The sequence below is a fragment of the Mustela nivalis genome (genome assembly GCF_964662115.1).
Source record: "Mustela nivalis genome assembly, chromosome: 7".
Classification (NCBI taxonomy): domain Eukaryota; kingdom Metazoa; phylum Chordata; class Mammalia; order Carnivora; family Mustelidae; genus Mustela; species Mustela nivalis.
Window position 1 is genome coordinate 127,498,052 of NC_139026.1, and position 24,857 is coordinate 127,522,908.

Consider the following 24,857-nt stretch of genomic DNA (forward strand, 5'->3'; position numbering starts at 1 on the left):
GTCATTGTTTTTGTCTCTTATTCCTTTCACATGGAACATTTTAAATCTGAAAGTGTCCCTCCTAAGAATTGTGTTAGCTTCATTCTACAAATTTTAATTTGTTGTATGTCATTCATTCAGTTTGAAATATTTTAATTTTTTTGTGATTTTTTTTTTTTTGACCTATGGGTTACTTTTAAGTGTTTAGTTTTCTATTTTTCTAGATAGCTTACTATTCATTTCTAATTTAATTCTATTGTGGTCAGAAATATACTTTAAGATTTTCATCTTTTGGTCAGATTTTTTTTAAGGTTCTTTATTTATTTGACACAGAGAGACACAGCGATAGAGGGAACACAAACAGGGGGAGTGGGAGAGGGAGAAGCAGGCTTCCCGCTGAGCAGGGAGCCTGATGCAGGGCTCAATCCCAGGACCCTGGGATCATGACCTGAGCCGAAGGCAGACTGAGCCACCCAGGCGTGCTGGTCAGATTAATTGAGGCTTTTTTATAGTCTATCCAAATGGTCCGTTTGGTGCATGTTCCTTTTGTGCTTGACAAAAATGTGTTATCTGCAATTATGTGTAGTACCCTAACCTCTGTAGGTTAAGGTTATGCCACTCTGTTAGTGGTGTTCAGATAATCTGTATCTTAATGTATATCCCTGCTAGAGAGCATACAGTGTGATCTTGTGTTTGTTTGTTTGTTTGATTTTATTTATTTATTTGACAGAGATCACAAGTAGGCAGAGAGGCAGGCAGGGAGAGAGGGGGGAAGCAGACTCCCTGCTGAGCAGAGAGCCCAATGCGGGGCTCGATCCCAGGACCCTGAGATCATGACCTGGCCCGAGGCAGAGGCTTATCCCACTGAGCCACCCAGGCACCCCTGATCTTGTGTTTCTTAATCTAGTATGAAATTCTCCTTTAACTGTTATGTTTAGTCAAATGTATTGATGCAGTTCAATTTATGATACAGTCAGATATCAAGGTATGCTATTTTATTATTTCCTTTTTGCCCCATCTGCATTTGTTTTGTTTAATTGTTTTCTGTTCCTCCTTTCCCACTTTGCTTTGGGTTGTTTTCTTTTGTTTGTTTGTTTTCTTAAAATTCCATTTTATTTACTGGCTACTTTAATGATCCTTTTTCCATTATTTTTATGGTCCTTAGAGATTGCAACATACACTGTTACCTTTCCTCGGTTTACTTAAGAGTAATGTAACATTTGGAAATTGGAAGAACCTTGAAACTGTGTAGTATACCCTCCCCTCCCTTAGTCTGTTACAACCATGCAGGTTATATGCCATAAGAATTGTATCTACAGGGACACCTGGGTGACTCCCGTGGTTAAGTGTCTGCCTTCAGCTTAGGTCCTGGGGTTGAGCCCCGAATTGGCCTCCTTGCCCATCGGGGAGCCTGCTTCTCCTCTGCCTGCAGCTCCCCCTGCTTGTGCATGCACAGGTTCTCTCTCTCTTTCTCTCTCTGACAAATAAGTATTTAAAAAATTGTATCTATATTAGTTATAAACTGTACAATATAGTTATATTTTTGCTACAAAGATTCACATGTTCCTGAATAAATATAAAGGGTAGAATTTTCTCTTATATTTACTTACATTACTATTTTTGATGTTTTGAGTTTCCATCTAGTATAATTTCCCATGAAGCCAAAGAATTTCAGCATTTTTGTAATGTAGCCCTGTTGGTGATGAATTTTCTTAGTTTTCTTTTATCTGAAAGTGTCTTTATTTTGCCTTCATTCTTGAAGTATATTTTTCCTGAATATAGAATCTTTCCCTCTTTAGTGCTTTAAAGTTGTCATTCCATTGACTTCAGACGTCCCATTTTTTTTCCTTGTGAAAAGTCAACCAACGTTCGTATTTTACTTCCCCTTATATAGCCTGACATTTTTCTCTTACTGCCTTCAAGATTTTCCCTTTATCTTTAGTTTTCAGTTGACTGACCGTGATCTAACCTAGCTTTGCTTTTTTTTTTTTTTTTTTTTTTTTAATTTATCCTGTTCGGAGTTTGATGAGTTTCTTATATTTGCAAGTTTTGTATATTTTTGCAGTCACCCAGTTCACTTGTATTTCTCAAATACAATTTTTCCTCGAATTGTCCAGTATAGCCCGTTCTATAGAGTCAATTTAGTGAGGACTGCCATTAAAAGAAGGAATGAGGGGCACCTGGGTGGCTCAGTGGGTTAAAGCCTCTGCCTTCGGCTCATGTCATGATCCCAAGGTCCTGGGATCCAACCCGGGTTCTCTGCTCAGCAGGGAGACTGCTGCTTCCCTTCCCCTCTCTCTGCCTGCCTCTCTGTCTACTTGTGATCCCTTCTTTCAAATAAATAAATAAACTCCTTAAAAAAAAAAAAAAAAAAGAAGGAATGAACATTCTAAATTTGAAACTATTACAGTGTATCTCAGTTAGTAAAGGTATCATTGTGTGAAACTTCGGTTTCAGTTGTGTGTGTCCTGGGTCATAATGCAAAATGTATTTATATTGTGTATATATATATAACCTTGGTTATGGTACAAGTTTAAAAACCATGCATTGCCTCTGCCCCTTAACATTTGTTTCCCATTGTAACCTTCCCCTGGGCAACATTTGAATTCTCTAGAGAACTGTGTTGAGTTAAATCAGTTTCAGTATTTCCTGTTGAAGCCTTTTATCATTCTTTTGTTCAATGAGTGTGGTGGGTGCGGGGGTGGTCTTTGGTCTTCACTTCACTCTGGACTGGGAACTTAGAGTAGTCTACCTACTTAGACTGTTTAATCTTCTTCTTCTTTTTTTAAATCTGTATTTTTTCCCTTATCTACCAGAAAAGTGTTTTTGTTCTACCCAATAAGCTGTTCTTATTTGTTATTGTTAGATACTAAGACTTCATTTTGTCATAAAGATGGGGAGGCATCACCCTGGGAGACCATTAGCCAAACTTCCAGCATGTTATTTAACTTAAGACTCCATTTCCTCCTCAGCAAAATGAAGAATACCACCCCTTTCTCATGGCATGATTGTGAGCACTAACTTTCACAGTGCACTTAAATTACTCAGATTGAAATTCTGTAATGTTCTTTTTTACCCTTGGCATTTCTCTCCTTCCCTGAGAGCTGGATTCTAAATCTAAATCTCAGTTTTCCTTGAGAATATTACCATCTGATACTTCCATATCTGTTGCTTTGTACTAATAGTGCTGTACTGTAAGTGCTTATTTCCATAGCCACCTGTAAGATTTTTGAGGGTAGAGAGAGCTTGCCTTGTTTGTCTTAATCACAAATGTTAAAGGCAGGCATAAAATGAACTCAATACATATTGAATTGTTGAATCCTCAGGTTTACATAGCTGCTCTTAGCAAAATTTAGGTTATCTAGGAATAGGGGACCTGGGGTGGGAGTGGGAGGAGACTGAAGAATTTTGAAGGGGAGTTAATTTTAAATCAAAAAAAGCAGGAAAATAAATGCAGGTTCTTAGCAGTGTTTAGTAAAACAAATTACTTAACTTAATAGGACCTTAATTTCCTAATCTTTTACATAAGCAAGAAAACAACCAGGTCAGTAGTTAGGACCTGAATTTTCTAATCTATAACATAACATGACAGATTTTGACAGATTGTGACATCATATCTTCCAGCTTTTTAATACCTACCCCTTGGAAGAATTCAAACTCATTTTCTATATACACAAAATCCCAAATTTGACAAAGGGCATTTTTGTTAAGTTATGAAGTTGTTTATATACTCTTGTGTTCATATAAGGCTCTCCTCTTATATCTAGAAGGTAACGATCCCTATTTGATGCTGTCTTTGGGCTTTCTTATATTTTAAAATTAAAAGTTGATCATTTTATCACATCTTAACAATATCCAGTTTTAACATGATAACACAGTTTTCCACTTTATTGGCACTATATATAGTGCTTTTCTAATATTTTTCTTCTCTTGTGTTTATCAATTTGAATTATTTGGTATTCTGTATAAAAACTACATTTTTTTTTTAATTTGGGAATGGGAAAAGGGTTTTCTTTGATTTTTCTTCCACTTACTTTTTTAAAGTTCCTTTTACTATCTTTTTTCTTTTATTTATTTATTTATTTATTACAGATTTTATTTATTTATTTGACAGGCAGCGATCACAATTAGGCAGAGAGGCAGGCAGAGTGAGAGAGAGAGAGAGAGAGGAAGAGGAAGCAGGCTTCCCGCTTAGCAGAGAGCCGGATGCGGGCTTAATCCCAGGACCCTGGGACCACGACCTGAGCTGAAGGCAGAGGCTTTAACCCACTGAGCCACCCAGGCGCCCCATCTTTTTAGCCATCTTTTACCTGTGCTTGTTCTCATGCAAGTGCTCTTACTAATTTTCTTTTGAAGCCTCATTCTGTATAGGCTTTATGTCTTTATGCCCTTCTTACAAAATAGTATGATCCAACTTTTTTTTTTAAATTTTAAAGATTTTATTTATTTGTCAGAGTGAGAGAGGGCACAAGTAGGGGGAGCAGCAGGCCAAGGGGGAGGGAGAAGCAGGCTCCCCGCCAAACAGGGAGCCTAATGTGGAGCTTTATCCTAGGACCCTGAGATCATGACCTGAGGTGAAGACAGACGCTTAACCGACTGAGCCACCCAGGCGCCCCAGAACTAACTTTTAAGGACATCAAAGAGAGCAAACACCATAGCCAAGAGTGCAGAGAAACTTTTGTGTAAACAGTTGGTCAAAATTAAACAAAAGCTCTGCAGTTGGGCCTTCATTTAGTATAAATAAACATGCTTTGTGTTGACTCTGGAGATGGAGCCATTAGTAACATTGGAAGTGCTCAGTCTCCCAGACCTGTGTTGTGTGAAGAGAGGTGGGCCTTGGTTCCTGGAAGAGATTTCTGGTGAAGTGTGATGGCAAGGTGACTGTCTCGTGGTGTGCAGGCACATTTTACAAACATTTAGATTCAGAGTGCCTGTCTAGCTCAGTCGGTGGAGTGTTTGACTCTTATTTGATCTCAGGGTTATGAGTTCAAGCCCCAGGTTGGGTGTAGAGATTACTGAAAAATAAAATACTTAAACGAACAAACAAACCCATTTGGGTTTGCTACTTATGGTAGTGTCTTAACCCAAACTTTATTTGGCTATCCGCGAAAGTTTTGAGTTGTGTACACTCTATCCCCAACATAAACATTTCTGGCCCCAAACATGGGCAGCTTCTACTCTGTCCCCAAACTGATTTTAATAATGCTACTGAAAAAGACAATAAAGAAGGTAAACTTCAATAAGTACATCTGCAAAATTCATTCCAACCAAAGAATTTTGTATCCCTGTTCATAGTTTTCCCTATTTAAGGTTCCATAAGAATGGACTGTGTCTCAGCCTATCAACTAAACATTTCATTTTCATGGAGAGTAATTGGAGTTAGAAGAATCTACAGCTTATGTGTGCGTGTTGAGGACCAGTTGAAGTTGTAAAAGTATACAGTTGTATAGTTTTCCCCTCACACCTTGAGACATTTCAGTGGGTCTGTAAGTAAAAGTGATGTTAAATGGCTAGTACTCATCTGACTGGTAGCAATTCAAAAATCTGACCGTAAGCATCATTCTTTCTTACCTTAACCAAGACTGAATTGAACTATGATCATATATTTTTAATGTTTTTTTTTAACCTATTAGGTAAACAAATAATAAAAATTATTGCTTGGAGATATAAATAGTACAAATTTATAAGCGTCTCCTTACATCTGCTTTCGTTAACTATGACAGGTGAAGGAAACTTTTATCCTGACTGTAGGAAATCACTAATATAGTTCAGTTGATATTTTTCCTTTTCAGTACATAATATTTGTATGTGACCTGTTGATTCTGCCCAATCAAAAAGACAGCGATACAGAACAAGCACCTTAAGTCATGTTTTTAACATCAACCAATATCTTACACCACCACATGATTTGTACTTTATTAATCTAGACACCACTGGTGGTCATTTTAAGCAACACATTAATTTCCTTTTCTGCTTACAACAAGCATGTGTCATTGTCCCTTGTTTTTCTCATTGTCCCTTGAATAGGTAAAAAACTCTATTAACTAGCATTTGGAAACTAAAGTTTTTCGGTCATTGGCGTACTCCAGTTGCAGCTAAGGACAATGGAGGCATTTGAAGGAAGACGGAGGAATTACAGTTATGCCACAGAATACAAACAGCTCTTATTTTGTGCTTGGCTTTTTAGTAAATGCCCTTTGAACTTGATTTCCCTCTTACAGTGCAGATAATGTTTAAGATATTTTTTTTTCTCTTTTTAATTCAAGGAAAAGATTTAAAATAAATCCTGTTGCTTGATGCTTTTCAAAAGCATTTAGCTTTTTTCTGTTGGTGTTTTGTTATAGAGACTCAGGTTGATGATAATATCAGAAGATGGACCTCGGTTTAACTGAAGGATTGATGTTAATACCTTCGTTGCAAGAGTTGAAATTGTGTGTTTTGTTTTGTTTTGTTTTCAAGATTTTATTTATTTGAGAGAGAGAGAAAGAGAGAGAAAGCTTGAGAGGGGAGAGATCAGAGGGAGAAGCAGACTCCCCGTCGAGAGGGAGCCTGATATGGGGCTTGATCCTGGGACTCCAGGATCATGACCTGAGCGGAAAGCAGTTGCTTAACCAACTGAGCCACTCATATGCCCCTGTGTTTTGTCTTAATTGCTAGAATTCCCTGTCACTGAGGGGAGAAAAAGAATCTGAAAAAGACCTTAAGTTAATCATGCAGTTGAAACTGTAACAAAACTCATACTCTATCCCCCTTCAAAGCTTGTCACCTTTGACTTAGTTCACATTGGGCACCAGTCTTTCAAAATGATGAACTGTGTATGAGTTTTGCCATCATATGCCTTAAATATTGTGATCATCATCATAATAGAAAATGTGAAGCAGGGAGCAGGACTCTCTAAAAATGGCCCTAGGTGTTGGTTCACTTCAGTTGCCTCAGCAGTGGACCAGCCACCTGATAATGCTTCTCCCAGCAGAGGTGTCTGCTCCTCAGTGTAGCCTCCTTCCACACTAGTGGCTTCCTTTCTACTCCTGCAGGGACCCCATGGGTTCCAGATGCCAGGCAGGTGGTTTCCAGCTGTCACAAAAATTCAGAATGCTTGTTCTTCCATGAACATGAGGGTTCTCATTCTTGTACCAGAAGGGAGAAAGATAGGGCGACACTTAAAGCTTGGCTGTGTTAGAAAATAGGGGTTATGAAACAAAAGAGTCAAAAAAGGAGAATGATCGTGAGTTACAATAAGCAAACAAGTTTTGTTCTGTTTTGTTTTTTTTGTAGAGCAGTTTCTGCCATAGTGGGAAAAAGCCCTTCCAGAGGACCGTGGCATTTGTCCTGCAGTATTATAGGCAGTACTGAGAGTGTTCAGGTCATTGGAAGGCACAAACATGGTTTGTCACCTAAGAACTTGTCCATGAATTATTGCCCCTCTTTTTGATTGATACAGTCAAAGTAACACTTTAGAGTAGGAATACCAGATGAGACTTGATAAAACGTATAATCAAAACTTTGACATTCATCACAGGTTAACAAGAAGAGCAGGGCTGTGATAGGAAATTTGTCAGATCATTGGCTAAAAATAAATCGATTGTGTTGTGGTTCGAGGTTCACTAGTAGTTTTTTAAGCATTCTGCCCTGGGGACGAGAGGTATCTTCTGTAAAGGTTAACATCTAGAAAAGATGATTCTAGAGTGTTTTCTCACAACTGTGTTCAAAGGAGGTTTCAGAATATGTACCATTTAACAGAATAATTAGGTGGGCTTTAAAATCTGTGAAACAAGTGACTGCTCTGTGCATGACACCAGAAGAAGATGGAAGTTTTTGTTGCATGAAGAGCAGAGATGGTACCTGCTCAAAAGAATTGTAACATCCAGGGCCACCTGGGTGGCTCAGTTGGTTAAACACCTGCCTTTGACTCAGGTCATGATCCCAGGGGGGGAATGTGCTTCTCCCTCTGCTTCTTCCCCTCCCTACCATTGTGCTCTCGCTTGCACATACTCTCTTCTCTCTCTCTCTCAAAATAAATAGTAAAATCTTAAAAAAAAAAAAAAAAAAAAAAAGTTGGGGGCGCCTGGGTGGCTCAGTGGGTTAAGCCTCTGCCTTCAGCTCTGGTCATGATCCCAGAGTCTTGGGATCAAGCCCCGCATCGGGCTCTCTGCTCAGCGGGGAGCCTGCTTCCTCCTCTCTCTCTGTGATCTCTGTCTGTCAAATAAATAATTTTTTTTTTTTTAATCTTAAAAAAAAAAAAAAAAAGTTGTGGGACGCCTAGGTGGCTCAGTCGGTTAAGTGTCTGCCTTTGGCTCAGGTTATGATCTCAGGGTTCTGGGATTGAGCCCCAGGGGGCAGGCTCCCTGTGGAGAGCCTGCTTCTCCCTCTTCCTCTGTCTACTGCTCCTCCTGCTTGTGCTCTCTCTGTCAAATAAATAAAATCTTCAAAAAAAATTTTGTAAAATCCAGATTAAACAATCATTGTGGACTAAGTAAATGCTTATTTATCTGTTGATTAACAGAAGGAATAAGAAACTGAGAGTATATTGTGTGCCTTGTTAGTGACAGGGAAACCTTTTCAATTTTATGTTTTAAATTGGATTTCTTCATGAAAGGAAGAAAGAAATCTTGGTTATATATAGGTGGGAGAATTTCCAGGTGTAAAAACAACTTGATAAAAAGCTAATTTGATTAGCAGGGTTGACAAGCAGATGCGTAAAACAATTTTTTAAAGATTTTATTTAGTTGAGGGGGAGGAGGGCACAGAGGAGCAGAGGGAAAGGAACAAGCAGATTCCCCAGTGAGTGCAGAGCTCAATGCAGAGGGGGATCTCAGGACCCTGAGATGGGGACCTGAGCCAAAATCAAGAGTCTGGTGATTAACCCACTAAGCCACCCAGCTGCCCCAAAACAATTTTTTTTTTTGAACTTATAATTTAAGTCATAATGCCTTGTCAGGACCAGAATTTGTGTTTTTCCTCCCTAACAGTATTGTGAGCAGATTCTCTTGTACTTCCCTCCTACCCATAGCTCAGTCTCTTACAAGACAACCAGGTGGAGGACATCATCCCAGACTGCCTCACTTAACGCAGGTGACCTTGACACCATGAAGTTCTCTTCACTCTGTATTTTAAGAATCCAGTACTAAGTATCTAGTGAATGATTCTCATTAGAAAGCTAACTAATAATCATTTTGAAAGCATGTAATTGTAGTATGCAGTAGTGTTAAATGTTTACGGTTTGTTTTCTTTTTGTAGAACACAAAGTAATTATAGTGGGACTGGATAATGCAGGGAAAACCACCATTCTTTACCAATTGTAAGTATAGTTATTTACTTAAACAGTTTTCATTATTTTAGTTATTAGAACTAGTTTTATGTAATTAATAAGGTGCCATTGTAATAAAACAGAAGAGCTCCAGCAAAAGGTTTTGTATTTTACCAAACATAAAATATGTTTAAAAAGTGAGTAAAAACTGCTGTGTGTTTTCTAGAGCCTTCACAAACACTTGTCTTATTCTGGCCTTGAAAGAAAGAATGTTAAACTAAAATGAATAAAGTACATATAATAGTGCTGGAGTGAAGTGGTAGTGTTTCATTTAATTCTTCCTGCACTGCGGTTCATGTGAATAGAAGGAAGCTTATTGCTCCTCTCCTGATTGATAGCTCTGAATTGTTGCATGTAGCCAGACTTGTCAAATCCAAAGAAATGAAGATCACCCCGGAAAGTACTGCTTTTCTAGCTTGCCGCAGGGAAAGGCTTGAGACTTCCAGGGAAATACATTAATACTTGCGCAGAGTTATAACATCCCATCAGTCTGCTTGTCAGAGTAGCTCCCGTTACCGTGCCAGTGTTCATGGAACAACCTGCATTAAGCAGTGGAAATGGATCTGTGTCTCAAGCATTTTAACAAATAGTTATTAGAAAACAGTGCACCGTTGTCGGGTTCTTCTCTCTTTCCACCTCACGCTAAGTGTGTCAGCTGACAACTCTCCAGAAATACTTCACTTACGCAATGCCTGATGTAGTTTTCAGCAACTTTGCTAAAAAGCTCCTAACTTGTGGCTTATTGTTTTAGAGACGAATTAAGTACTTCTTTTCCTTTAAAATACTCAGTGGCCATTATGTATTTTAATATGATTTCGCCTTTAACATCAGATACAAACATCTCAGAAACCTGTCAGTTGTTGAAATAATTTTCCACATAACTTCAAAAATACACATAAAACCCAAGAGACAGTGCAATTATAGGCTTCTTCCAGCACAGTACTGACTTATAGGCAAGTATGTATTTGTTGAACGAACTAATTCTCTTAGCCAAGAATTATGATAATATATGTGGGTATGAGCATTGGTGTTCTAAACATATTTATAGTTACTCTAATTAAAATTTTCATTTGTTTATCGCCTTATCTTTTTAAAGCTGTAGTTTAGGTGGACAGGCCTGAGTCTCAATTTTCTCACCCAAACAATCTTCACAATTATACATAGCATAGCCTACTGGTCAGTGGTTGCTACTTTGCAAATATTGATGTCACAGTCACCAGGAAACTTGCTCCTTCAGGAAGAGGCACTGGGCACTGCTCTGATAACAGGGCATGGTGGTATTGGAATTTTCGCCACAGAAATACAAATTCACACCATGGTGTTCCTTTCTCCCCCAAACAAGGCTTTAATTTATTCCAGTAAAAGAAAAAAAAAAGGTCATCTTCAGGAGTTGCTCTTTGTTTAGATACTTGTTTGCACAAATACGCTCTAAGGTTTTGATGTTAATGATTACCATCATCAGTGCAATTCAGAAAGGGTGATTGATTTTTTTATGCTGTCTTTCAACAGCTTAATGAACGAAGTGGTTCATACATCCCCAACCATAGGAAGCAACGTCGAAGAAATAGTTGTGAAGAACACTCATTTTCTCATGTGGGATATTGGTGGTCAGGAGTCCCTGCGTTCATCCTGGAACACGTATTACTCAAACACAGAGGTATCTAAGTTGCCTTCTGAATATGAATACAAAGATCCAAAGAGTCAGCCCAGAAAAGAGATAGGCTGTCCATGATGGCGAATTGACAGTTGCTTCTCAATAAGATCGTGTTCTGTAAGGAATATGAGGTTTTCAATTAGAAGAGAAAAGGCCAGTAGAAAGAGTAACTCTCACTGTTGGTTGTGGGTTTGCTGTATGGCATCTGTGAGTTCCTCTGCACAGCAGTACTGTGACAGCGCTACCGTTGAAGCAAGCAAGGACAGGGATCAATCAGATAATCTGTCTCAAGATCTCACAGCTTGATGAGGCTCTGGTTAGGGGAGGAATAAGATATTTTAAGCATAATTTAACACAGGATTTCCAAAATTCAAATCTTGGGTGAGATTATATTTTAGTTTTTAAAAATGAATTTATAGTCCCTCCCCCAAATTTTCTGTGAGTTATTTCATTATTTGACTATTTCAGACCCAACCTGGGAAACAGTCTGGACTAGCTTCTATTTCTGTTTTTATTTCTTGTTGGAGGCAGATTTTTTTTTAAACCAATGCAGTGCTATTGAGAGATTTATCTTTGAGTACACTAATGTACAGTTGCATCCATAATTTCTCTTTAAAAACAGGTACATCTAACCAATTTTTTTTTTTTTTTCTAAAATGAAGCCTATTAAAAATTGAGTGGGTGTTTTGAAGGGGATGTGCTGAGGAGGTGGGAAATGTAAGGAAACTTTGTTGAATGATTCTTTTTTAACCGAAATCCTTGAGATGATATTGCAATTGCATGAGTATTTGTGTGGATATATTCCAGTGCAGTTTGTGACTGTCAGAACCAAATAGCATATCCTAGATTTTTAGCAGTGGTGGCAGCACTTAATTCTTTTTATTTGCAGGGGAAGATAGGATGGTTAGCAAATATGGTTATAGATTAACTTAATATACACTTCTTTTTCTTTTAATTTTTTTCAATGTTCTAAGATTCATTGTTTATGCACCACACCCAGTGCTCCATGCAGGACATGCCCTCCTTAATACCCACCAGCAGGCTCACCTCTCCCCCTACTCCCTCCAAAACCCTCAGTTTGTTTCTCAGAGTCCACAGTCTCTCATGGTTCGTCTCCCCCCTCCAACTTAGCCCAATTCACTTTTCCTTTCCTTCTCCTAATGTCCTCCGTGTTACTCCTTATGTGCCACAAGTAATTGAAACCATATGATAATTGACTCTCCGCTTGACTTAGGTCACTCAGCATAATCTCCCCCAGTCCCATCCTTGTTGATACAAAAGTTGGGTATTCATGCTTTCTAATGACTGCGTAATATTACATTGTATATATAGACTATATCTTCTTTTTCCATTCGTTTGTTGAAGGGCATCTTGGCTCTTTTCACAGTTTGGCAGTTGTGGCCATTGCTGCTATGAACATTGGGGTAATATGGCCCTTCTTTTCACTACATCTGTATCTTTGGAGTAAATACCCTGTAGTGCAATTGCAGAGTTGTAGGGTCGCTCTCTTTTTAATTTTTTGAGGAATCTCCACACTGTTTTCCAAAGTGGCTGCACCAACTTGAATTCCCACCAACAGTGTAAGAGGGTTCCCCTTTCTCCACATCCTCTCCAACACACGTTGTTTCCTGTACTGTTAATTTTGGCCATTCTAACTGGCATAAGGTGGTATCTAAATATGGTTTTGATTTGAATCTCCCTGATGGCTAGTGATGATGAACATTTTTTCATGTGTTTGCTAGCCTTTTGTATGTCTTCTTTGGAGAAGTGTCTGTTCATGGAATGTTATTTTATGACAGAAATATGTATTAAGGGGAAGAACATGAGCTTAATACATACTTCTATCATAAAATAACATTCTGAAACGAAAACACGTTGGAAAGTAAGAGATCAACAATCTCTTATGATGACTGCAGTTGCCCCTTGAACAATGCGGGGTTAGGGACACTTGCACAATCCAAAATCCGTGTATGACTTGACTCCCCAAAAACTTGACTGATGGCCTGCGTTGACCAGAAGCCTTACCGATAATATAGAGTGGATGAACACATATTTTTTATGTTGTACAGACTATATACTGTATTCTGACAATAAAGTAAGCTAGAGAAAAGAATGTTATTAAGAAAATCATAAGAGAAAAGGCGTGTTAAAAAAATCTCGTTGAAGGGGATCTGTTCAGTCAGCCCCATGCTGTTGACCTGTGTTTAAGCGCCAGCGCTCAGTGTGTGTGACTGCAGGTGTGAGAAGGACAGCCGCAGCTCTCATGAGTAGGTTAGAGTTGGTGGTCCAGAAAGAAATATGTTATTAATGACACCACTTGTATGGAATGTTTCTTTAGTAAACTCTGTAAGTATTGCAAAATTGGTACACAAAGACCCCCTGGCCTTTCCCACAGCACGCCAGTGTAGCACCTAGCAGTTGCAATCTTAGATGCCAGGTGGGCATCCTGTCTGTGTGGTGTTGCCCTGCTGGCTTTGTTCACCCTCGTCACCTTTTTAAATTCCTTACCTTGAGACCTCCAAAAGCCGAAGGTCTCCGTCATAATGCAAGGAGTTCAGCTGTTGGCAGATTCCTGACAACTTCTGTCATTAGTGTCACTTCCCTGTATTCTGTCCCTGCTCATTTTGCCATGGTTTTTACATTTCTTCCTTCTAGTCTCTTCCCTTTTATCCCCTGTGAAGCCCTTCACATTGTATATGCAGATCACTCTCCTTGTCTCTTTCTGAACAATCTGGTGTCACCCTCCCTCTCTCCATTTATTCTGCGTCATTCCTCTGTTACAACTTAGCTCTGCTTAATCTCACTTCTTAACTTTTTCTTCTGAGATACTCAATTAGGGGCCCTTGGTACTATATCTTCTTATTTTTCTTACCAAAGATCCTTTTACTTCTAATGTGTAAGACCCACCTTTCTTCATACGCACCGTTACCAGCCGCTTTCTCCAGTGCTCTGTGCTTGCCCCTCTTTAGTTTCAGCTCCATCCCCTCTACCATATTAACCCCTAAATAGGTATGTTTCTATTTAGCACTTTTTTCTGGGGCTCTTATTGTTGATCTTGTATTAAAACGTCTTGTTTATCGGTTGTTGTTTTTTTTGTAAATTTGCTTCTCTTTTTCTTTAAAACTTGTGTGCTCCTTTCTAGTGGGCAGGAGACTGTCTGAAACATAAATAATTACTGATTGCCAAATGAGCAGTCATCGAGTATTTTCAAGTTTTAGTAAAAGTTATTTAAATTACTGTGACTTTCCCTTTGAAATTTATTTTTTGTTACCTGCATTTACAAATAAATCTTTGTGTTACAGAGTTTGATGTTTTAAGAGATCACCTTTTCAAAATAAACTTAGGATATAGCTTTTATCTGTTGAAATTATGAGTTATTTTTTTATTAACATTTGGGTTTTACAGTAGAATATAAACTCCTTATGATGAAAAAGCAGTAGACCATTTTATGGTAATGATGATGTCTTGTGAAGAAAGTATTCTCACTGAGAGTAGTTTTGCATAAAATTTCGAGGTTTCATTCAATTTTCTTTCTTTTTGGTTGTCTTCTAGTTCATCATTCTTGTTGTTGATAGCATTGACAGGGAGCGACTAGCCATTACAAAAGAAGAACTATACAGAATGTTGGCTCATGAGGTAAATTTTGAAAGCAAACATAAACCATGGAGTAAGGTATCTTGTATACTGGTTGTGCTTTTCTACAAAGATTATGGGCTTTGCTGTTGGTTATTTCATCATTAACAGAATTTTATATTTTGATGAAAGTCTTAAAGTCAAAAAGTTTCATAGTTTCATTACATTTTCAAACTTGGAAAAGCTCAATACATTAATTTGTAGACTGTTACTGTTACTGACAAGATTTTTCAAAGTTTAAACCACTTATTAATGCCTTAAAGAGCCTGATAAATCAAAGCAAGAAAGACAAAAATTTAATTTTTTCCCCCAAGAGTTTATGACTGAAAAGCCTTTAGTGAATAGTCTGAGTTCACTTAATTCTATTTTAGATACACAAAAGACTTAGAAAATAAAACACATCTGTCCATCAGCCATTAAGTGTTAAGATATGAAATATCTTATGTGACCCACCAATCTCATTTTCATTTCTGTCAAAGAATTCTGAGAGAATTACATTATCTTAAAAGTAGTGATTATCAATCCCATGTATATTTTTATACTTTCCCTGCATTTTTATTTGTCAATTGTACAAAATATTACATTTCATTGTTCATAAAATCTTATATAATGATCAAGAGTATTTTTTTCCCCATAACTCAGTTTGGGGTTTTTTGGGACAATATTGTGATTATCCATGTCCATACATAGAGCTTTTAGTTCATTCTTTCTGACAACTCTGTAGAGTCCTAGTATATGATTAAACCATAGTTGATCGATCTTCTTCTCCTTTTTTTTTTTTTTGTCTGTTCTTCTATTAATGAACATTTAGGTTATTTCTACATTTTGATAGTTTGAACAGTTCTGCAATGAACATTAATGAAATATAATTAGTCTATTCCAATATTAGTAAGATAAGTATTACCCAGCTCTTACCTTCAGTCCTCCTCTTTAAATTTGGAGAAATTCTGTAGTATTTGGTAACATATTACCATATTTGCCCATTAGAGTATCATTGCTCATAGAGTTTTAAATCAGTGTTTAAGATGCATGTTTATTTTACTTTTGGCCCAACAATATAAAATAACTTTTGATTATCTAACTTACAGTTAATAAGCCTATCTTTGTCAGAGTCAATCATTAAATTACTGTTACTTGAGGAAATTTATTTTCATTTCAGTACAACTTTTATTTATTTATTTATTAGTTTTTATTTTTTAAGTAAGCTTTAGGCCCACTGTGGGGCTTAAACTCACAATCCCAAGATCAAGAGCTGTGTGGTCTACCGACTGAGCCAGCCAGGTGCCTATCAATAAAATTTTAAAATTTAAATATTACTGCCTAATAATTTTAAAGTAGAAGGATTTCATTATCACTGTCCAGTTAGGCATATCTGACCTTCCTCATGCATTAGTTTAATTTGAATTGTGGTCTTTCATGTATTAGAAATATTTCATATTGATTGCAGGATTTACGGAAGGCTGCAGTCCTTATCTTTGCAAATAAACAAGATATGAAAGGGTGCATGACAGCAGCTGAAATCTCTAAATACCTCACCCTTAGTTCAATTAAGGATCATCCGTGGCACATTCAGTCCTGCTGTGCTTTAACAGGAGAAGGGTAAGTGCTAAACGGTATGAGGGGAGCTATGACTTCTTTCAAATTTCTGTCAACTTTTCTTCTTTGATCCTATTCCCTTTTTTTTGTTCTTAAAGATAGTTTTCATATTGTATTTCAATTATTTAAGGTAGAAATAATTTTAGTCCGTTACTGTTGTTAAGGTACACTTTAGCAGAGTTACTGACACATTTTTTGTAATTTTTAATATAAACAAAGTATTTTAGCAAAAAAAGTCAGTAACAAATGTCTGGATGAAGTTGTCACAATCCAGATTTTTAGTTGCTGTTTCGTTTCTTGCATACAGCATTACAGTTAACCTGAATTAAAGAGGAAGCTTCAAAGCAATTTCAGATTTTCTGTAAAGCCTTAATAAAGCATGAGCTCTCAGCTTTCCACAAGAGTACATCTCCTTTCTAATCAGGAATCCTTTCAGGGGACATACTTCGAGAGAGGAAACATTTGAGATAACTGCTTCCTATAGCTTATTCTTTTTTCCGGAGAACTTGAATTTGGATGGAGTAGGCTAAAGAGAACCCAGCGTGTTACACGTGACTTATCTAGTTGATTTCCAGGGGCTTATTTGTCCTTTGATCAACCTGACCTTCTTTGTTATGCTCCTATTGGAAATAGCTTGTAATAAAATAGCTCCATGTAGACTTTTTGACCTATCCTAAGACTGGGCCATAAGCATTCCATTCTTTAGAATTTAGGTGCATAGGGGAGAGTTTCTGTAGTGGTTTCAGTTTTAATCTTAAAATTAGGGGGAGAGGAGTATTTGCAGTCTTGATTGTAGGGCTGGGTTATCCTCAAGATGAGACCGAAACCATTTCCCAATTACTCAACTAATCTGGTCCCATCATTTTGTCTAAGTGAATCTTCCACTTAAAAATTGCACTTCTGGGGTGCCTGGGTGGCTCAGTGGGTTAAAGCCTCTGCCTTCAGCTCAGGTCATGATCCCAGTGTTCTGGGATCGAGCCCCGCATCGGGCTCTCTGCTCAGCAGGGAGCCTGCTTCCTCCCCCCTCTCTCTCTCTCTGCCTGCCTCTCTGCCTACTTGTGTCTCTGCCTGTTAAATAAATAAATAAAATCTAAAAAAAAAAAAAAAAAAATTGCACTTCTGGGGGCACCTGGGTGGCTCAGTGGGTTAAAGCCTCTGTCTTCGGCTCAGGTCATGATCCCAGGATTCTGGGATCAAGCCACACATCGGGCTCTCTGCTCAGCAGGGAGCCTGCTTCCTCTTCTCTCTCTCTGCCTGCTTCTCTATTTGTGAACTCTGTCTGTCAAATGCATAAATAAATAAAATCTTTTTTAAACAAAAATGGCTAAAAATTGCACTTCTGGTGTTATCTACATATTTCACTTGCCTATATAAATCATTACTGCAGTATCAACATTTGGGTAAGACTTAAAAATAATAAGTATGCTTTCAATTGTAAGTATTTCCATTTTGAAAATACTTCTGTCTTTTGTTTCAGGTTATGCCAAGGTCTAGAGTGGATGACCTCCCGGATCGGTGTGAGATAACTTTTTGCTTGAAAAGAGACTGCTCTATTTATTCTGTGACATGAACATTTTCTTAGTACCTTTGGCTGCTAAGGCAGCAGCATGTTTAATTTATAACAACACAAACCTCTATGAGCAACACTTGAATCAAGTGCAGCTGAACTGGAACATAAAAGATTTTTTCTTAACTTTTTTTTAATGCACTAATCTTCAGTTGGATGAACATAATGTGTAACTATGTTTTCAGCAACATAATTCTTCTGACTGCTGATTCTAACTATTCAATGACTGCCTTGTAAGAAATGTTTGTCATATGTTTAATGTTTTCGGAAGTATTGTAATACCTTTAATGACCAATTTCTTTCATTTCTTGACCACCCCCTTTCCCTACCAGATAATTACTGGTTTGACATGGTAGTAGTGGAAATCATCAGGTTCTGCTTGCAAACTTAACTAGTACTAAATATTTGCTCCCTCTTCAAACCACTTACCTTTTGAAAAGAACTTACTATAGAGAAAGAAATCTACCTAGAAGATACTTATATATAAGGAAGACTGACCATCATGAGACCTGCCTTTAAGTTAATTTCTCCCACATTATTGCAAGTCATGGGATAATTTTAACTTACTATTAGCTTGGAAATTAAGTAGGCTGTTTATCTAAAAGAATTAAATTCACTTTTCTGCCTCTAACACAAGATTAGTTTTGACTGAAAACTAATCAAGGAAAAATATTTGAAAGCCCAACTTTGATGGTAAATATTTTGATAAATCTGATATTTTAAAAATGTCATATTATTCAACACATACATTAACTACCGGAAATTATTAAAGCGTACCAGCACTAGTATCAAAACAAGACACTTGGAATATATTTTACTATCAATTATAAGCAACTTTTATTATCAGCAGAAAGTTCAACTATTCCATTTGCAAGGGAGAGCACATCTGCTTTGGCAATAGCTGAAGCGGAGTATAAATATTTCATTTCTTAAAAATTTGAAATTGTGTGTGAATTTGAAGTGTTTCTACCACCAGCAGTATATTATACTTAGAAAACCATATGACTTTCCCTTAAATCTATCTGAGGTTATAGTGTAATAGGCTTAAAACAGTTGCCCTCTTTACAGAACCAGATGTTCTAAAGTCTTTTGCTGGGTTACAGGAAACTGCTGAATTTAATCCTAGCTTTTAAAGTATTACTAGGAGACTGAAAGTCAACACTAACATAAATTTTAAAATAGGAAGAAAAAGTCAAGCTATCAGAAGTTTATTACATATCATTGAAAAGTTTCAAGGCAGTTATCTAATATGAACAGTAATATAAATAGTGCATACTTTAGAGGGAGGACAAATATTATAATTTTGATCCTTTATTTCAAATGTGTGATTTTGCTATAATGAAAGGCATAAAATGCATACTTAGAGAATAATAATTCCTTTTTGCAGTATTTTTTTCATTTGGGTCAAAAATAGGATTCAGTGTTCATAAGAATATCAAAATACCTGTTCAAAAGTGGTATTTTAATTTTAATATTTTTATTGTAAATTGGTTTTACTTTTGCTCTGTTTTCAGGTATACTTGATTTATATTTAGTCTAATTGAATGTGGTAACAGTTTCTTTCTATTTAGTGGTAGCACATGCTAGAACTGAAAAATGGCCAGAGGAAAGCTTTCTGGACTTTGGGAACTAGTGGTCTATTAACCTTGTTTTGAACCTTTTTCTTAGTGATTCTGTACCAGGTAGAGGGTAAATTTTGTTTTTAATAAAATCCATAATCTAGAATGTGAGAGAAAGAGCAAACATAAATCAATATGGATGCTTCATGTTATGTGCTTGGGGGCAGGGAGCAGGAAGAATTATGAAGATAACCATTTACCTAAAGCACACTTTGCCAGAATTTCTGTCTTGGTTGTAGAGTTCAGCCATAAATACTGAGGATAATTCTCTTAGCGCCATCCTGAGAAAATGTATTTATACCCTCGTATCCATCCCTATTATGAAATTTATCTTATATCTAGTAAGATTGGCTGGCTCCGTTTTCTTCTATCAAATTATACGGTTATTTTTTTATATTACCACATCAGCATTATATTGAAAGTGTTTTTAATAGTTGATTGTATTTTGTCAAACAACTACTAGTATAGATTCAAGTTTGCTATTTAATTTTTTAAAATACAGTTTATTTTATTTTCTAAATTTTTTTAAAAAGCGTTTTGTTAGTTTGGGATTAGAAATGGTTTATGTTAGCTGCGTTGATAATGAAATCGATATCCCACTAGTTTTTGTGGCAGTGATTGGGAAAAGTTTAAATAGAAAATTCATGTAAGACTTTTTAAAGGTGTTTTATAGGTTCTCATTAGAGATTTCCTGTTACATTGATAAGAAAACTGATTATCCTTTACTCCAAGAGAATGTTTTGTTTGACCCAAGCGGGTACCTCATACTAAAGCATTGATTAGGACATTCATTGTCAATCAACTATAAAATATTGTTTGATGAAAAATGTAAATTTGTAATTAGTGCCTTTATTCACATTTTGAGATGAATTCTCAGTTTTGTACTATACCTGTTCTCTAGAAGTCAGATTAACAGCTGATTAACTTGACAATGAAATAATTCAAGATTCACCTCCCCACCAACCCTTCAATTGCCTAGCAAAGTGCAAAGCATGGGACCCACCCACATTACTTTTGGGAGATTATTCTAGATTTTATTTTTATTTTGAGGATGAAGCAATGAAAGTTTAAATATTTTATTAGAACTGAAATGTAACTGCCACCCAAATACAGTATTTTTCTCCATTTTGAACATGTTACATTCTTCATGTTTAAACCCACTGTTGTTATTGCAGCGCATTTGGGAACTCTTAGAATTAACAGGCCCTTTTATATGGGAATATACTACATAATTTGTATTCTTAGTGTAATTTAATTCCTTAAAATCTGAAATAATATATATAATCTATTGGAAAACTCATGGTTAAATATGTAATTTTTGCTTTTAGGTTCTGTGTTAGGTGTGCTTCGAGGTATAATTTTATTCTATATTCCTTAGAAGAAAGATAATAAATTCAAGTTTTATTGTTAAAAAAATTTTTTTAAATGGGCACTTACCTTTATAGCCAAAGTCCTTTTGTTTAAGCATAAATTAACTTTTATTTTCTATAGCATAAAGAGAAAATTATTTTCCTATGAAATGGTGAGTGATACAGGCAGTGCTGTAAACAGTAGTCTCTGAAGAACTATGGGGAGTCAGCAAAGAAAATTTTAAAGAAATCAATAAATCTTTATATTTAAAAAAAAAAATTTTTTTTTGTAGTATCTTAGGACAAATTTAGACATGGGATTGCTTGTCACTAGCACTCATTTAATTCTTAGCTATGGAAAACTATATCAGTAGATAAATGTAGTGGTATTATGCCTGTGGATGGGTAAATTCCATTGACATTTATGTTTGAAGACCAACTTCCTGAGTCTAAAGTTTTCTCTGTGGCTTTGGATCTAAAATATTTCATATTCAGTTCAATTCCAAAAGAGGATCTTTTATGTTTTGTTGGGATAAAGTCCCTTCAAGATGTAGTCTATTAACTTGTATCTAATAGAATACTGTGCTGGCTCTCCAAAGAGGTGGATTTGAATCTTAATTTGGCCATTAATTGTCTAGTTGACCTTAGATGGTTACTGTTCACAGACTTTTTGTTTTCTCCCATATTGAGACACTTAAGCCAGCTAGAACTCCATTATCTTGGTTTTAAAGTCCTAATTCCTTACATACTATATTAAAGTCCAAAAGTTAAAATACCAGGAAGGGACATGTAATATGAAATTAAATTCACTTTTGTCTGTTCTTTGATTCCCACCTCATTTTCATTTCATTTAGTTCATGAATACAATCTAATAAGAAAACAAAGTATCAACTAGTAACTGCTACTCAGCTTAAATTGAGCTAAGAGCTAATGATAATGCAGAAGAGAAAATAAGCCATATTGCTAAGAAAATTATTTTAAGCTGCTGATAATAAAACACGAGTGTTGTGTTTAAAGTACTGTCTTTCAGAGAATATCTTGCTTATTTTCCTGGCTTTTATCAATTAGAAGTGGTCAGTTTGTTCAGAGTCTGTTGGCGTTAGATGCTTCCCCAAACTCCCAGTTCTGTTTGACTTTTCAGTATTGAAAGGAGCGTGTAGCCAGGCTGTCAATATTTTACTAAACGTCTCTGTAAATCTGAGAGTAGTTTACATTCAAGGTTGGTTCCTTCAGTAATGTCTCGTCCTTACTCATTTAGCATTACTGTGAAACCTGAAATCCAAGGTTCCCAGAAAGTATTTTTGAAAGAATTCCAGGTAGCCAAAAGTAAATAGAGAAGATCGATTTTAAAAAAAATTTTTTTCTCCATTTATTTTTTTTTTAATTCTCCATTTAAAGTAGAAAAAATATTGTGTTCAACAGATCCAAAATCACCTTTAAGTGTATATGATTTGGTAAAATGTTTGGTAAAGGTTAATTTGGGGTATAGAGTGTCGTACCTAGAAATGAAGTAGAAGCATTTGGTAGTAAAGATAAACATGAGGTAGAAAACCCTTCAAAAGGATATTAAGTAAGAGAAAATGTGAATGAAAACAGTGAATTTCCCTCATTTAAGGCACTAAAATTGCTAGAAAGCATAGTCTCTTTACTGTAGAGCTAGATATCTTACTTTTAAAGTGGCCAAACGACCAAAGACTGATCAGGTTTTTAGAATTTGTTAGTGTTGTCAGTCACATCTTTTTAATTTTTTTCTTAAATTGGTAATCTGCATTGTCTCCTAGAAATGGAGAAACAATAAAATGTGTCGTACATATCTTTTGGAATAGATGACAGAGTTCTAGAGGAATGGAAATGTGTTCTCTTGCACAAACTTATAAAATCTTAATTAAGAAGTTACCTCATTTTTCAGTCCATAAGGTGCTTTGCTGAAGCTTGTGGGATGTTAGGCCCATAAATACTCCCCCTTCACGCCAACTGTATTTGAAATGTGCAAAATTCACATGTAAGGGATAGCATTCTTGGGAGATTCTATTTCGTTTTATTCTTGGTTGCAGCGGGCAGGGCTGGCATGGTATAGCAGATTCACGTACTGTCTTCATTAAAGCACACAGGCAACTGCTCAGTCAATACTTAATTCATTTCATTAAAAATCAAATAAGGGCAAGGAAGAACCCTCAAAGTTGATCAATTATACTGTGACCATATTTCATTACGTGTTGGGAGGATGTCAGATGACTATCATTTGATCTTGGTTGTGCCTAATTTCTTTGCATATTTTGTCCCTATTCCTAAGTGATTATTTTAATCCTCTTATGTTTTCCCTCAGGAAGTTCAGGGACTCGACAAGTCCCTCTTTTATTCTCTTGGAGTAAACTGTTCAGTGTAGTTATGAGATTTTTAATTTCAATTTAAAAAAAGTTTAGCTGCTATTTCTTTAAAAGCGTGAATTATAAAATGATGGTTATGATTTTTTTCCAATTATGTGATAGTATTACATTTTACCCTATTTATCTGTTGCACAGAGTATGGTTTTTAAAAAGAAAAGAAACAAAAACTAAAAGCTATTACAGCCTTGTCCCTGGATTTCTCCTAAGCAGAATATAATGGTTATAATCACACATTGCCATCTTCATATAAATTGGTGCTTTAGAGCATTAACGAGGAAACAGCAGGCCCTGTAAAATATACTTCTTGCCTCAGAATGTAAAACTACTTTAAAGTGTATATTTATGTTCATTTCTTAAGGCTTAAATACAAATTGTTGTTATCCATCAAGCTTTAGGCTTTCTACAAAAGCTGTAACAGTATCTTTGCTAATCAGCTTGGTCAAAATAGATGGTGTTAATACGGACAAAATTAGGAATTGGATCTCTCTGTGGGTCCCTTGGTATTTCATAGGAGGGAAAAAAGAATGTTTTTCATGCCACGAACTGTGCTTCTTAACCCCAACCAAGCAACTGAAATGTGTGCTATTGGTCTAATATATAGCATTAATAAAATAAAAAGAGCAAACCAATTAGTGCATTTACATCATCACTTCTTGAAAATGGTTCAAAGCATGTTCTACTAATGGTGGGGCTGTTTAAAGACATGTTTTAAATTTTTTAATAGCTTTGTTACTGTCATAAAATGCTTCTTTTATATGTTTAGGTTGCTGGTACTTAACGGATTTTTTTATTTCTGCAATTATGTTATAATGAGTTGCTTGCATGCCTACTCACACAAGTAAAAAGGATGCTGTTTGCTCTGGAATGTTCATTTTTTAGACAGGTTTTGGCTCATTTGCAATCATGGTGCAATACAGTGTAACATTCATTTGTTTTCAGTCAATGGTTTTATTTTTGTCATAATAAATAATTACTTTTCCAATATGACACGAACCCAGTGGTTTCCTTTGAAGATAAAAATCTGTCTTAAAAATTTGTTGCAAGTAATAGAAACCTACCTAAGCTAACAAAGTGATGGGAATTTATTACAAGAGTAAGGTCCTATTGTGGGTTCTAATGGAACCTAAGGAAGTCAGGGATACAACTGGGTTTTGGGGATAGACTAGGGCCAGAGACCCAGACTCCGGGATGCTGAGGAGAAACCAAAAAGCTCTTTTTCTCACCCATCTCTTTTTCACTTGTTTCCTAGGAACTCCACGTGGCAGATAATGTCCAAACCAAATAGTTACCATAGTTTTATCTTTGTACAAATAAGAAATCAAATCATCATTAGGTTCTTAGTTATGGTGTCAGAAACCAACCTCCGTGTTTTGGAGTCAAAATAGAATGCGTAGACAGAGTTTAGGATAAACAGGAACAATAATGATGTAGGAAAAGATGTTAGGGTTTGAAGCCCACGGCCAAGAAGAGAACTCTTTTTTTTTTTTTTTTTTTTAATTTATTTGCAGCGTAGCAGTATTCATTGTTTTTGCACCACACCCAGTACTCTATGCAATCCGTGCCCTCTCCAATACCCACCACCTGGTTCCCCCAACCTCCCACCACCCCCCCTTCAAAACCCTCAGATTGTTTTTCAGAGTCCATAGTCTCTCATGGGTCACCTCCCCTTCCAATTTCCCTCAAGAAGAGAATTCTTAAGACAACTTAGTGCTAAAAGGTGGTTTTATTAAAGCACAGGGACAGGATGCATGGGGGAGGCTAGGGTG

At 36.4% G+C, this 24,857-nt stretch overlaps 1 protein-coding gene across 1 annotated transcript in view; it reads left to right on the forward strand.

The window, feature by feature from the left end:
* ARL5B (ARF like GTPase 5B) overlaps nt 1-24,075 on the forward strand; it is a 30,726-nt gene extending 6,651 nt beyond the window's left edge. Inside the window, exons 2-6 of the mRNA XM_082742060.1 lie at nt 9,217-9,277; nt 10,796-10,943; nt 14,493-14,576; nt 16,021-16,172; nt 17,647-24,075. Of these exons, the coding sequence (XP_082598186.1) occupies nt 9,217-9,277; nt 10,796-10,943; nt 14,493-14,576; nt 16,021-16,172; nt 17,647-17,695 (494 nt within the window). The 3' untranslated portion in view covers nt 17,696-24,075. The remainder of the gene's footprint in view (nt 1-9,216; nt 9,278-10,795; nt 10,944-14,492; nt 14,577-16,020; nt 16,173-17,646) is intronic.
* Nucleotides 24,076-24,857: the final 782 nt, after the last annotated feature.